Source organism: Megascapheus bottae, chromosome 2 (assembly GCF_031878675.1).
Source record: "Megascapheus bottae isolate mThoBot1 chromosome 2, mThoBot2.hap1, whole genome shotgun sequence".
Taxonomy (NCBI): domain Eukaryota; kingdom Metazoa; phylum Chordata; class Mammalia; order Rodentia; family Geomyidae; genus Megascapheus; species Megascapheus bottae.
In genome coordinates, this window is record NC_143510.1 from 24102781 (window position 1) to 24116797 (window position 14017).

Genomic DNA, 14017 nt, shown 5'->3' on the forward strand with positions numbered 1-14017 from the left:
CCTCTAAATCTTCTATGCTGTGTATTCTCTTCCTCTAGCACCTAGCAACCAGTGATCTTTTTTCTGTCACCAGTTTTGCCTTCTCAGAGGGTCATATAGCTAGTATCAGAGTGCTACCCATTGCTATGACTTTTTAACTTCCTTCCAGACTTGTGCAGACAGAGACTGTGGGGTTGATACAGAAAATGGAAGATCAAGCTACAAACTATGAAGTATGGTCTGGGAAACTCTTGAATTAGCATCACATGTTTGTGGGAAGGAAAGAGGACTTTCCTTTGGATCTAAAATTTACATATAAGATAAAAATACACAAATCTTCAGTACATGTTCGGTGAGTTCTGACCTATTCGTATACCATACCTGTCTAGACCTTAAACTGAGATGCAAGGGGGCCTAATCATACTGTAGGCTGCAGGATGTGGGTACTGAGTTTAGAGATGCTTAGAGACTGCTTAGAGGAGGGTAAGATTAGCAAAGCCTGGAGTCGTGCCCAATTAGAGGAAGGGAATGGACATTTTCAATGTGTCCTAGGAAGCCGCTAGAAGGTTTTAAGCAGAATAATAAGAATTCATTTACATTTTTAAAATAGCATGGTCTGGGGGAGAAAAGACCCAAGGAACAGGTTTTTATTAGGAAACTAGTTCCTTTACAAGAGGCGATGCTCATTGGCTGTCAGAGGGTAAAGGCAAAACTCTGATATCTACCCATAGTTGGAGACATTTTGAAGGTAGAATAGTTTAGATTTGTTAATGGATTGGAGCATAAAAGGCAATGCGAGAGAAGTTAGAAACCTAACATTTGCTTGTTTCCAGAACAGATGGAATCACCAAAATAGTAAGGGCTGATAATGGTGAAGGAACTTGTGTATCCATTCGCAGATGTGGGTGGCATGGGGAAGGAAAGTACTGCACGTGTAAATACACGTCTTCTGTGTGGCACATTCCCCATTCTATACTGAAAAAAATTCAAAGTAAACTGGAATAATTTTACAGTGAACTTCCACGTATCCACCATCTAAAGTTTGCATCTATTTATGCATCAATTCATGCCCACCCTACTTTTTGGAGTGCATTTGAGTTGTCGTCCTCAAAACACTTGCCCCTGAATTCACCGGAGCCACGGGTTTACTCTCCGATTTGCTTTTGATCTGAAATTTACATACCAGGTGAGCTGCACAAACCTGCAGCGCCAGCTCGGCGCCAACACACGCGGATAAATTGAGACGCCAGGCTGTATCATCAGGCCAGCGGCTGGATGCGGGAATCGACAGAGTTGAGAGAGGTCTCCCTTTGGAATATAAATTTGGAAATCATCAAAACACAGGTATGAGATTAGAGGCGGAAAGAGAGGAGAAAACAAACAAACAAACCCAAAGAGATGGAGAGACCAGAGTTGGGAGAGGTCAGTCGGGAGGAGGTCCGGGCTCGGCGCCTCGGGGTGGACCTGTCAATCGCTGAGGTGACTCGGGTGGTGGTCGTGGCGACACCGGGCAGAGCAGGGCGGGACAGAACCAGGGCCTTAGGCGGGAAGGTCAGCCAGAAGGCGGGGCAGGACGAGGCCCTAAGAGGCGGCGGTGGGCAGGGCCGGAGCCAGCGAGGGGCGGGGCCGTGGGCGGGGCCTCAGGCGAGGCGGGGCGGAGGGCCAGCGCAGCGAGGAGGGAGGGGCGGAGTCGCCGCAGCGGCCAGCCGCGGGAAAGGGGGGGAAGGGGAGAGAAGGGGGGCGGGAAGGGCGGGCAGAGGGAGGGAGGGGGTGTGCGCGGGTCACGTGGCCGTCGCTGCCCTCCCCGTCAGCCGCCTTCGCCGCCGCGGTGTGCTGGCTGCAGGAAGCCGCCGCGCCGCTGCTTTTGTTGTTAGGGATCCCGCGAGGAGCGCCGCTCTCCGCCCGCTCGCCGGGGCGGCACCCGCCCTCCGCTTCGGGGCCTGGGTCCCGGGCGCCCGCCCGCCCCACCCATGAGGGGGGTCGGCGACCACCGCTGCCGGCGGCCCGGGGCGGCGCGGCGCTGAGGGGGCGGCGGCGCTGCCCGTCTGCGGGGAGCGGGCGGCCTCAGTCCCCGTCTCGAGGGCACCATGGAGGTGAATGCGGGTAAGCGCCGGGCGGCGGCGGCGGGGACAGCGGCGCGGGGGGGGGGGGCGGCCGGAGGGGCGGAGGGCGGCGCGGGGGCCGCCTGCGGGGCCGGCGGGGTGGGCTCCGCGCGCCGCGATTCCGACCCAGGTGGGCCGCCCGTCGCCCCCCGGGCTGCCCCGCGAGGCGGCAGCGCGGCCCTGGCGGCGGCCGGCCCGGCCCCCCCCTCACATGGCCCGGCCGCGCGAGCCACGTGCGCGCTGTGTTTACGTTCCGCGGCGCGCGGGCTCCGGTTGGCTGGGCGGGCGCGTGACGCGGCATTACATAATGGGCGCCGAGGCGGTGGCGGCGGGCGGGGACACGTGAGGCCGCTCGGCTCGGTGACCCACATTCCCCGGGGCCGCAGGGACACGTGGGGGCGGCTGCGCGCGCCGGCAGGGAGCGCCGCAGACCGGGGAAGCCCCGCCCCCTCGGGGGGCCCTCCGGGCTGTGACGTAGCCGCGATTCCCTCCTCCCCCGCGGGCTTGCACATTGCGGAGGCCAGGGCGCGTGCGCGCCAGGATCCCGCGGCGGATCCCCGCGCCGCAGTGCGCGGGGCCGCCCCCCCGCATAGACTCGCGGTGACCCGGGCGCCTAGGCTGTCGCAGCCCACACTTGGCCGATCCTGCGGGCAGAGGCGCAACGCCGCGATGCGGATATCTGGAGGAAGCTGGAGATGACTCCAGGAAGACACCGTGGGGGGTTCCCCTCCCCCCGCCAGGAGACCTGATAGGACCAGGGCTAGGGCGAGACTGGACAGCAGCGACCACAGATAGGATGCCGCCTCGTTGTTACACAAAAATAAAACCTAGGTTCCCTGGGGCGGGGATTTTTCTCTAAGCCGGGTCACCCTGTATCTGGTTACGTGATCGTAGGTGACTCCCAGACTTTAATTTACATTGAAGACTCTCTGACCCGGAATCTATCGTAAATGTCTAACTCTTTCTCTTACTACAATTCCTGCGACTGTGTCATAGTAATCATACTGTTCTTGTCCCCTAACACAATGGCCTTTACCTGAAGGGAATGAGGTCACACAGCCAGTTTCTTTTTTTTAATCAAGTGTTGTACACCTCTCAAAATCGTATCCTGATAACAACTGTGTTGTGACTCTTCCATTGATGGTGAAAAATCAAGTTTTCTGATTGTTCTCTATGGGCCTAAGTAGGAGCATTTGAAGGTATTTAAAAACATGTAGCAACTCATAGTAGTTAGCAGCCTTTCACTTTATACTCTTCTAATCTGGCCTTTGGCATGGTTTGAAACTTCAGATGTGTCTTGGTTCTGGTGGGTTTTCTTCTGGTTTGACCCTGTAAATCTTGACTTTGGAGGCTAGGAATTATCCCTCTGGGTGACTTGATAACTCCTTCCCCCATCCTTTTCAGTTCAACTTGCAGTTCTAACCATTGGTTCCAGCTCACATCACTCCCCATCTGTGTTTTTCTCTTCGGGATGCAATGTGCAGAAGTGAATAGTCTATTGAGGAAGTGACTGGGCAGCTACCATGTTCCAAGTTGCCCTCTTTGTTTTGGACCCTGCTGCAAATGAACTATCTGGCAAACTTACTATTTATTTAGTTAAACGCTGGCGTGTTCCTTTGCTGACTCATAGTAAACTTGTAGTTAGGTAGGACTTTTTCATGTGAAGTATTTTGAATCCACATTGTATCTGTTGTACAAATAATTGCTTGACTTGAAGTGTAGGAATTTACTATTATGATTTTTGAATGTTTTTCTTTTCTTTTTTTTTTTTTTTTTTTTTTTTTTGCCAGTCCTGGGCGTGACCTCAGGGCCTGAGCAATGTCCTTGGATTTTCTCAAGGCTAGAACTCTACCACTTGAGCCTCAGCACCACTGCCGGCTTTTTTCTATGTATGTTCTACTGAGGAATTGGACCCAGGTCTTCGTGCATGCTAGGCAAGCACTCTACCACTAGGGCAAACTCCTGGCCCTTGAATGTTTTTGTTTTATTATTAATTTTTTATGTGCCAGTACTGGTGCTTGAATGCAGGACTTCAATTTCTGTGTTGGTTTTTTTTTCTGGCTAATTGGAGATAAATGTCTTTTGTATTTGTCTGTTAATGGCTCTGCTCCTTAAATCTCAGGCTTCAGAGTAGCTAGGATTAGCTAGATGTATCCCCTTGAATTTTATCACGTTCATTTTTAACCCCAAGTTTGTGCTATCACCTATTAAATTATTTTCACCATCTAGGATGTACCTTTTTTTTTGCCAGTCCTAGGACTTGAACTCGGGGCCTGGGCTCTGTCCTTGAGCTTTTTTTGTTCAAAGCTAGCTCTCAATCACTTGAGTCACAGTGCCACTTCAAGCTTTTTCTGGTTACATGGAATTGATTCCAGGGTTTCCTGCATGCTAGGCAAGCACTTGACTACTAAGCCACAATCCCAGCCCTCAGAGGATGCTTTGATAAGAATTTCCTTTAGCTTTCTTAGGAGTTATACATATTGACCAGGACACTTTCCTCTAGCTTTGGTATCACTTGACACACATTGGCCAGGGATAACTTCATTTTAATCTCCTATGATTCATGACACAATGTCTACTCTTTACCATGACTAACACAGATGAGAAACTGCCTACATTTATGTCACAGAAGGCTTTTGGTAGCATATAACAAATTCCCTAAAGATCATTGATTGCACAATCTGTGAACAATTTTGAAATTAAGGAAAGTATTCCTGCACAGTCCATTTTTAGGTCTATAGATTTGTATTGTGTTTTTGCCAAACTTAGAGGAGAGAGCCGGAAGGATAAGGGCAGAGAAATCTTCAGTTCTAGAAATAGCAAAATAATGTGAAGAGTCAAAAGGGCAGTAGGAAACTGCTTGATTAGTTAAGGGCAATGTGGAGGTAAGCTACAGCCACTAGGCTTATATGACACATTAAAAACGAAGGAAAGCAGACACAATAGGGGTGTTTTGTTTGAGCTATTGTGATTGAAGTCTTCCCATATAAAGATGGCAGAACAACAATCACATTGTCAATCGAGCAATTACTTTGTATACCCATAAATGTGGCAGGCACATTAATTTTGTGAATGTGCTGCTGTTGACATCATAAAAGATGAAGAGCTAGCTTAAGTCACAACCCTCCTCCCCCCTCAAGTGGTAGGAGTAAGAATTTGAAACCACAAAAGTTCTCTTGGAGAACCTAAACTGAACCACTATTATGTAAAAGATGTTAGCCTACAAAACATTTGAAAGTGAATGCGCAGAAATACTTTGTGTGAAAATGGAACAATGGGAGTCCTCTATCCCATTTTCTTGGACGTGAAACAAGTGCTCTTCCTCTCTCCCTGCTTTATTTTCGTATACTGAAATGCTTGCTTAAACTTTATAAAGAAAAAGAAGGAAAAATATGGAACAGTGAAGCTTGTTGAAGTGGACTTAGAGGGCCGGGAGTTTGGCCTAATGGTAGAGTGCTTGCCTAGCATGCACGAAGACCCAGACTCGATTCCTAAGTACCACATACATAGAAGAAAAGCCTGAAATGCTGCTGAGACTCAAGTGGTAGAGCTCTAGTCTTGAGAAAGTCCAAGGACAGTGCCCAGTCCTTGAGCTCAAGCCCAGGTCTGGCAAAAAAGAAAAAAAGAAATTGACTTAGAAAGGGGGCAGAGGAAATGAAAGAGTGTAATGAGTAAGTTTGATCTAGGTACACTGGATGCATATGCCAAAATGGAACCCCCTTGCACAAGTGATTGGTGCTAGTAAAACATGTGGGAGGAGAAAAGTGTATGCATAGTTAGGCCCTCCTGATGACACCATCTTAAAAAGCTGGTGGAAAAGGGTGGGTGAAGGGCCTCCAAACCCCAGCACTTAATCTGTCTCATTTTCTCTCTCTGTTTCTATCATTTCCTCTCTCCTTCTCTCTCTTCTTCTCCCTCCTCCTCCTCTCTCCCCTCCCCTCCCTCCCCCTAACTCCCCCCTCTTTTTTGCTAGTTGAGCTGGTTTATTTCTAGATGTAAGATTATACCTTGACTTTCTAGCAATGTACAGGGAAACAGAAACATTTATAAATTAAGACCTCATTTTCTTTTTTTTTTTTTTTTTTTGCCAGTCCTGGGCTTGAGCTCAGGGCCTGAGCACTGTCCTTGGACTTTCTCAAGGCTAGAGCTCTACCACTTGAGCCTCAGCACCACTTCCGGCTTTTTTCTATGTATGTGGTACCGAGGAATCGAACCCGGGTCTTCATGCATGCTAGGCAAACACTTTAACCACTAGGCCAAACTCCCGGCCCCCTCATTTTCTTTTGTGGGGGGGTAGGGGGAGTGCTAGAACTCAGGGCCTTGGTTCTGTTCCTAAGCTCTTTGTGCTCAAGGCTAGAGCTTTACCACTTTCAGCCACAGCTCTGCTTCTGATTTTCTAGTTAGTAATTGAAAAGAAGAATCTCATGCTGACTTTGAACTGCTCCTCAGATCTCAGCCTCCGAAGTAGCTAGGATTACAAGCATGAGCCACAGGTTCCTGGCCAAGACCTCATGTTTTGCCATTTCATTTCAAAAAACAATTTCCTACATGATACAACATGCAATGATTTATGCATTCTTTAAAATTACTTTGGTCTTGTCACCTTCTCTGTGTTTGCCCCTCTTGATCTCTGCCCTCCATGTGATCCTCAGCATTTCAGTCTTTCTGTGAAATACTACTCACATAAATGTAGACCTTTTAGAGAGGGGATCACGCTAGTCTGTGAGCCCTGTTGCCCAGGACATCATTGGAAATGTAATGCTTTTAGGTCTAGCTTATCATAGGTGAAGAGGCATTATCCATAATCCTGTCAGATGAGAAAATGAAACCTGTGATAGAGTATTTTGTTTTGAATCACTAGGCAAGAAAGTATAGTCATAAGTTGACGTCAAATGTCTTTTCCAGGAGTTTGAGCAAGCCTGTAACAGGGGCAGCCTCTCTCTTCCCCCTCCCCCTCCCCGCTCCAGGTTTGCAGAACTAGTGCTCTCCAGCAGTAAGTGCATGTTGACTTCTGCCTTGTCTGAAGTTGACCACTGGGTAAGCCCTAGCCTGGGAACTGGCCCTGCTCCACAGTCCCTTTGAACTAAAAATAGAGAGGACTCTGCCTTAGCTAATTTTAGCTCCAGGCCTCTAAGAAGTGCAATCTGTGTTTCTGGAGGTGTTGGAACCTGCTGGTTTGGGGATTTTTACCTTTCTTGCTTTATCATCAAAAACTGCAGAAAGCCCTTTAATTTCTTTTCAGTCTTGTACTAACTGCAAGATATTCCCATTTTATAGAAAGTGACTCAGGATTAGAGACAAAAAGTGGCTTGCTTGCTCAGGTTTTCTTATTAAGAAGTGACAGTCTAGCTGGCCATTGGTGGCACATGCCTATGAGGCTAGCTACTCAAGAGGCTAAGATCTAAGGATCATAGTCAAAAGCTAGTCTGGGAAAGACAAATCTGAGATACTCTTACTTCACTTAATCAGCAAAATGCCAGGACTGGAGGTGCAGCTCAAGTGGTAGAGCCCTAGGCTTAGGAGGCTTGAGTGAAAAAGCTGAGAGCCCAAGGTCCTGAGTTCAAGCTTCAGCACTGGTGCACATCCCCTCAACCCCTCCACTCACACATATACAAAGTGAGTTTGTACTCTGGCTTGGACAGCCACAATTCTCAGCTTTGGCCCTGCTCCTTAGGTACATTAACCTTTTAAGCTCTCAGCTCATCTACAAAATGGGTCAGTAGAAACTAACCAATTCACAGGATCCTTATGAGGATGAAGCGTGACATGAAGTTGTATCATTTTGTGGTTGGCACCCAATAGGTGAATGGTGACCTGTAGTTTTACATCTTTGTCTTAATTGGGTGGAAGGGCCACGGGATGAACTCCTTAGGTTCTAGGAAAGTACAACTTCACTCCTTGGATTGCTAGCCATTGTGCTGGCAGTTTTTTTGGTGGTAAGGATAGATGCTAAAGACAGCTTACCTAGTGTTGAAGGTTTGCTAGGAGAAGGTATCTGCTTCCAGGGGAGTCATCTTTGATTCTGTGTGTGTTTGTACTTCCTGAAGATGAATCAGATCTGATTTGAATTGGTAACCTAGTAATTTTTCTTAGGTTTGATTGGAACTGTTTCAATTAATTTTTTTGGTAATTAATTACAGTGCTTCCCATTATATAGCTAATGTTTTAAAACAGTTCTTAAGCAATCTGGATAGCTGTGATTTTTTTTTTTTGGGTGGGGGGGTGGTACTTGTGATTTGAACCCAGTGTCTTGTACTTGTTAGATTGGCACAGTTCTGGGGAGCCATATCTCCAGCTCTATATTTTTATTTTTTTTGGCCAGACTAGGGGCTTGGACTCAGGGCCTGGGGACTGTCCTTGGACACTTTGCTCAAGGCTGGTGCTCTGTCACTTGTCCAGCTCTGTTTTTACTGGTTACTTGACGATGGGTTCTTGTTTCCTACCAGGCTGGTTTCTGAGCTTTGCTTTACCTGTCATAGGTTTCATATCACAGTTACATGTTATGGCTTCCAGCTTTTCTTCCACAGAGACACATCTTTTGGACTTTTCTACTCAGGCTGGTACCATCCATGATCCTTCCAATCTGAGTTCTCATGTAGCTTGGAAGAATAGATGTGCAACATGGTGCTCTGTTATGTGTTGAGAAGGGGATTTTGTGACTTCTCTGCCTGAGCTGGCCTCAAACCATGATCTTCCCATTCTTAGCCTTCTAGGTAGCTGGGAATTCAAGCATGAACCACTGCTGCCTGTCAGATCTTTATGTTTATTTCTCTCCTCTTCCTCTCCTTTCTCCTTTTATTTTTGAGCCCCTTCCTATTCTCTACCTCTTTCTCAAGTGCTGTGATGACAGGTATGTAGCACTATACATAGGGCTAAAAGTTTATCTAAGTAGAGGTAGTCAGTAGTCAGAAGACCTTGTGCATATAATGGCCTCAGAATATTGGCCTTAGAAAAAGCCTACCCGCTTTTATCATTTTTTATCCTCCTGAAATATGTTAGGTGTGAATTTAGTACATGAGGCACTAATTTAGAAAAGACAAATAGCTATGAAATATTACTTTAGGACTTTATCGAGGATTGAGAATAATGTTTTCTTCATATTTATATACTGAGTGGATACACATATAAGAAAGGAGTAGCTTGCTAATAGCTGAAATTTCTAGGGCAAGCCTTATCTCATTAAGCATTGTAAAGACAAATGATTCACTACCTTTTTTTTTTGTTGTTGTTGTTGCTTGAACTCAGGGCCTGGATGTGCAAGGGTAGTGCTCTATCACTTGAGCTACAGCACCACTTCCAGTGTTTTCTTGGTAGTCTCATGGACGTTCCAGCCAGAGCTGGCTTCACAATCCTCAGATCTCAGCCTCCTGAGTAGCTAGGATTACAGATATGTGCCACAGGTGCTCAGCAAACACATTACTTAGACCACTAAAAATGATAGGCTTTCAGAGTAGGCCTTCTTTTTGGTAACAGACTTGCTAGGTAGCCCTGACTAGTCTTAAAAATCTCCATTCCCCCTTCCTCAGTCTTGAGTACTGGACTTATAAGTGAATTCCATCATCCTATGTACCGATTTGTATTTAAGTTCACTGATTTCAGCTCTTTTTAAACTAGCATACAAAAGAGTCTGTTTAAAAGGGTTTTCTTCTGATAGTATCTTCTCTATACTAGGCAGAGCCTTGGAAGCATGTTTTAAAATATTGGGTACTTTTGGTAACAGGTATTTTGCATAATTTCTCTTGGTGATAAAGTCAGAATTTGGGAGTTTTTTCTCCTAGTGCTTTGATTTCTGGGGACTTGCTGGTTTAGAAAAGTTGGGGTATATGAGCACTGACCCTGGGTACTTCCCTACACATGCAGTAGTTGATTTGTGGCAGTGTTCCTCAATCTAGTGTGTGTCAGAATTTCCAGAAAGACTCAGGAAGATTATAATGGAAAGGATCTAGAGGAGCTCTGAGAATTGCTATTTCTTACAGATTTCCAGGAGGCATGATTCTCCTGGTCCAGGGTCCACTTTCCCTTGGAGATTGGTTGGTTGAACCACATTGCCGTAGGTTTAAGATTTCAGTACCGTGATATGAGATATATAATCAATCCCTGCATATACTGGAAAAGCCAGTAAGTATGTGTTCATGCTGAAGGGAAGAAGTGGACATAGGCAGAGGATAGATTTATGTATTTGGTGTGGGATTTGAGATAGTGATATATTTGGTCTTGAGGTTACGTAACATGGTATTGCATTGAGGGAAGTAGTTTAAAATTATTCCTGAGAATAAGTTTAGATGCTTTTTCTTAACCTGGGAGGCTTATAGCTGTTAAGAAGTCTAGGTCAGTTTCCAGAGGATTATTGGTGAACTTGGGAATTAAGATTTGAGAATAGTTTTAGGAAGAAGGTTAGTTTCAGCCTAACTTGTGTGCTCTCATGGCATGTTCTTTTCTGTCTTTCTCTCTCTCTATTTATCTCATTCTCACTCTCTCTCCGGTCTTGGCCCTTGATTTCAGATCCTGGGAACTGTCTTTGAACTTTTTTTCTGCTCAAGGCTGGTGCTCTAACACTTGAGCCAACCTTCTGGCTTTTTTGATGGTTAATTGGAGATAAGATGTCAAGGACTTTTCTGCTCAGGATAACCTTAAATCTTTTTTTGTTTTTTTTTTTTTTTTTTTGCCAGTCCTGGGCTTCGGCTCAGGGCCTGAGCACTGTCCTTGGACTTTTCTCAAGGCTAGAGCTCTACCACTTGAGCCTCAGCACCACTTCCGGCTTTTTTCTATGTATGTGGTACCGAGGAATCGAACCCGGGTCTTCATGCATGCTAGGCAAGCACTTTAACCACTAGGCCAAACTCCTGGCCCCATAACCTTAAATCTTGATCCTCATATCTCAGCTTCCTAAATAGGTAGGATTACAAGTGTGAGTCACCCCGTGCCCTACTCCAGTCTCTTTTAACATGCCCAGTAAGAAGAAATGGGGTGTGTGGATCTTTTAAGATGTGTTTAGAGCCATGTGTGTCTGTAGGTGCAGTGACAGTGTAGGGTAGAAGGAGGGGGTGGTGGATCAGGTATTAGTGGACAGTTACAGATATCTTTTGGCTGTGGCAGAATGGCAAGGTTTGGGAGCAGCAGATTTGTGAGGTACACTGCTTTAACTACAAGATTTTTTTTTCTGGAGCTCCAAGTGTTCCATCTGTTCTCAATTAATTTGTGTTTCAGCCAAGTGCTGAGGAGGCAAATGATGAACTCATTGTTGTGATTGTCTCATATGAAGGGAAAATGGCGGAGGCAAAGATTTGGACCAGAACAGTTTGCTTGCTGAGGTTATTTGGACATTTTGCTTTTTAGAAAAAGATTAGAAAACGGAAAGCTTTTGGTTTTGGTCTGCATGTGTTCAGAATAACCAATCATGTTAATGAATTAACCCCCACCATGTTAATGAATGCTTATTAACTCCCACTAATTTCAAGCCACTTTTGAAATTGGTGGGAGTTAACATGCATTCAAGGTACATTTTTACTTTTGCTGTGAGCAGAGTTTAGTATCTGTACTTGTTTCTAAAGTTAGTGGCTTTACTAACAGTTTAGTAGTGTGTTCAGATTTGTAGAAATAAAAAAAAACATATTCTTTTTGTATGTAATAGTCTCATTTTCTTCTCTGTAGGAGGTGTGATTGCCTATATCAGCTCCTCCAGCTCAGCCTCCAGTCCTGCCTCATGCCATAGTGAAGGTTCTGAGAATAGTTTCCAGTCCTCTTCTTCTGTTCCATCTTCTCCAAATAGCTCCAATTCTGATGCCAATGGTAATCCCAAGAATGTTGATCTCTCCAGCATTGAAGGCATTCTGAAGAATGATCGAATAGATTGTTCTATGAAAACAAGCAAGTCCAGTGCTCCTGGGATGACTAAGAATCACAGTGGTGTGACAAGTAAGTTAATTTAGTGTGTTAAAGGTCACTGCCATTCATTGTAGGTGGTGTTTATTTTCTTAGCTTTCCATTTGGGCCCCGTTATATTTCTGGGAATAATTTTCGCTCCCTTCTGGGTAGTTACGTTTTTCTGTAGTTAGAGAATAAATCAATGATAGCTTTACGAGTTTCAATATAGGGGCTGTCATGTGGTTGTGCACTCTGCTTGACAATGTTTTTTCTTTCACAAAGTCACCTTCTCAACTCCTGATGTACCAAGTCAAGGGCTTCATATTAATGAAACTGGCATTGGGAACATTTGGGATAAGGAAATAAAGCAGGATTGGATAACCAGTTAGTGGTAGGGTTTGGACTCTGAGTAAGTGTGGAAGTAACCAGGACTGGAAGAAGAATGGTCAAGGAAGAGACTTGTGTGGCTTCTGTTGGGAAACTAAGAAAGTGCAACTCTGCCTGTGGCGACATCTCTCAATCTTTTCTTTCTTTTGGTGCTAGAGATTGAACCCTGTACCTCATGTATGTAGTAAGCAAGTACTGTATATATATTAGGCAAGTGCTCTGAGCATATCCCCAGCCCTTTTTACATCTTTTGTTGATGAATTCTCTATGCTTAATTTTTATCCAGGAGGCTGTTCTTAGTTTGTTTGTACATCAGGTGTAAAGCAATTTCAGTGTACATTTAAAGGCATAAAGAAAAAGAGAAAAAGGTCCTATAAAGAGAGAAAGTTCCTATAAGCTGCATTTAACACAAAAGTTTATTTCATATAGCATTTTTAAACATATAATTTTATTGTTACTATTAAGGTATTATACAGAGGGTTTACTGTTTCATAAGTCAGGTAATGAATATATTTCTTGAGGGACAATGTTATGTCTTCTTTGCTTACCCCCCCACCCCCAGTTTCTCCTTCCTGTCCTTGCCCACAATGTGCATAGTTCAGTTTATACATAGTGTCCTCTGAGTACCATGCCTGCATTTTCACATCCCATTTGCCCCCCAAAAGACTGAAAAAAGAACAAGTGAAACAGCAAACAAGAAAACATCCCAAAAGCAAAACAACAATATTGAAAAAAAAAAAAACACCAACATAAAAACCCATGTTTGTATTTCCTGGAACTCATTTTATAAATAGTATTTTAAATGTTCAGAGATGTTACGCCTTTGTAATCCTCTCCCAAGAGTATCCTCCTGTAGTCTCATGGTGTATTTTAGATGTAGTTTAGATCTAGTCTCATGGTGTATTTTAGATCTAGTGTCCACATATGAGAGGAAACATGTACTGTTTGTCTCTGAGCTTGGCTTACCTCCTTAATATGGTTTGGTCTAGGATTTTTTTTTTTTTTTGGATCGGTCGTCGGGCTTGAACTCTGGGTTTTGGTGCTGTCCCTGAACTCTTCAGCTCAAGGATACCACCCTACCCCTTGAGCCACAGAGCCACTCCTGGTTTTTGGTGGCTAATTGGAGAGAAGAGTCTCACGGACTTTCTTGCCCAGGCTGGCTTTTGAATAGTGATCCTTAGATCTCAGCCTCTATGTGGGGGGGTCCCTCTCGGACACCCACGTGGCGGGCGTAAGATGGCGGCGGAGCCCATACTTAATGACACAGACCCAAAGATCAACGCGTCTAGTCTTTATTTCACAAATGTACCCGCTAAATACCGATCGAGTGGTTGCTGCCACGTCATCAAATAGGGACGACCGTCAGCCAATGGTGTCCTGAGACACTCCCCACTTGCTCCAGGTGGGTGGGGCCAGGCACCCTGGACTGATCGCAGTCACGTACACACACTTATGTACGTGATTAATGGCAGGGGTTATAGGAGTGAGCTACTGCACCCGGGTCTAGGATTTTTTTTTTTTTTTTTTTTTTTTTTTTTGCCAGTCCTGGGCTTGAGCTCAGGGCCTGAGCACTGTCCTTGGACTTTCTCAAGGCTAGAGCTCTACCACTTGAGCCTCAGCACCACTTCCGGCTTTTTGCTATGTATGTGGGGTACCGAGGGATTGAACCCAGGTCTTCGTGCATG

The 14017-nt window shown here is 45.4% G+C and overlaps 1 protein-coding gene across 1 annotated transcript in view; it reads left to right on the forward strand.

Moving 5' to 3' along the window:
* Window positions 1-1832: 1832 nt before the first annotated feature.
* Nr1d2 (nuclear receptor subfamily 1 group D member 2) overlaps window positions 1833-14017 on the forward strand; it is a 33954-nt gene continuing 21769 nt past the window's right edge. Inside the window, exons 1-2 of the mRNA XM_090322243.1 lie at window positions 1833-2082; window positions 11733-11996. Coding sequence (XP_090178369.1) covers window positions 2067-2082; window positions 11733-11996 — 280 coding nt within the window. The 5' untranslated portion in view covers window positions 1833-2066. The remainder of the gene's footprint in view (window positions 2083-11732; window positions 11997-14017) is intronic.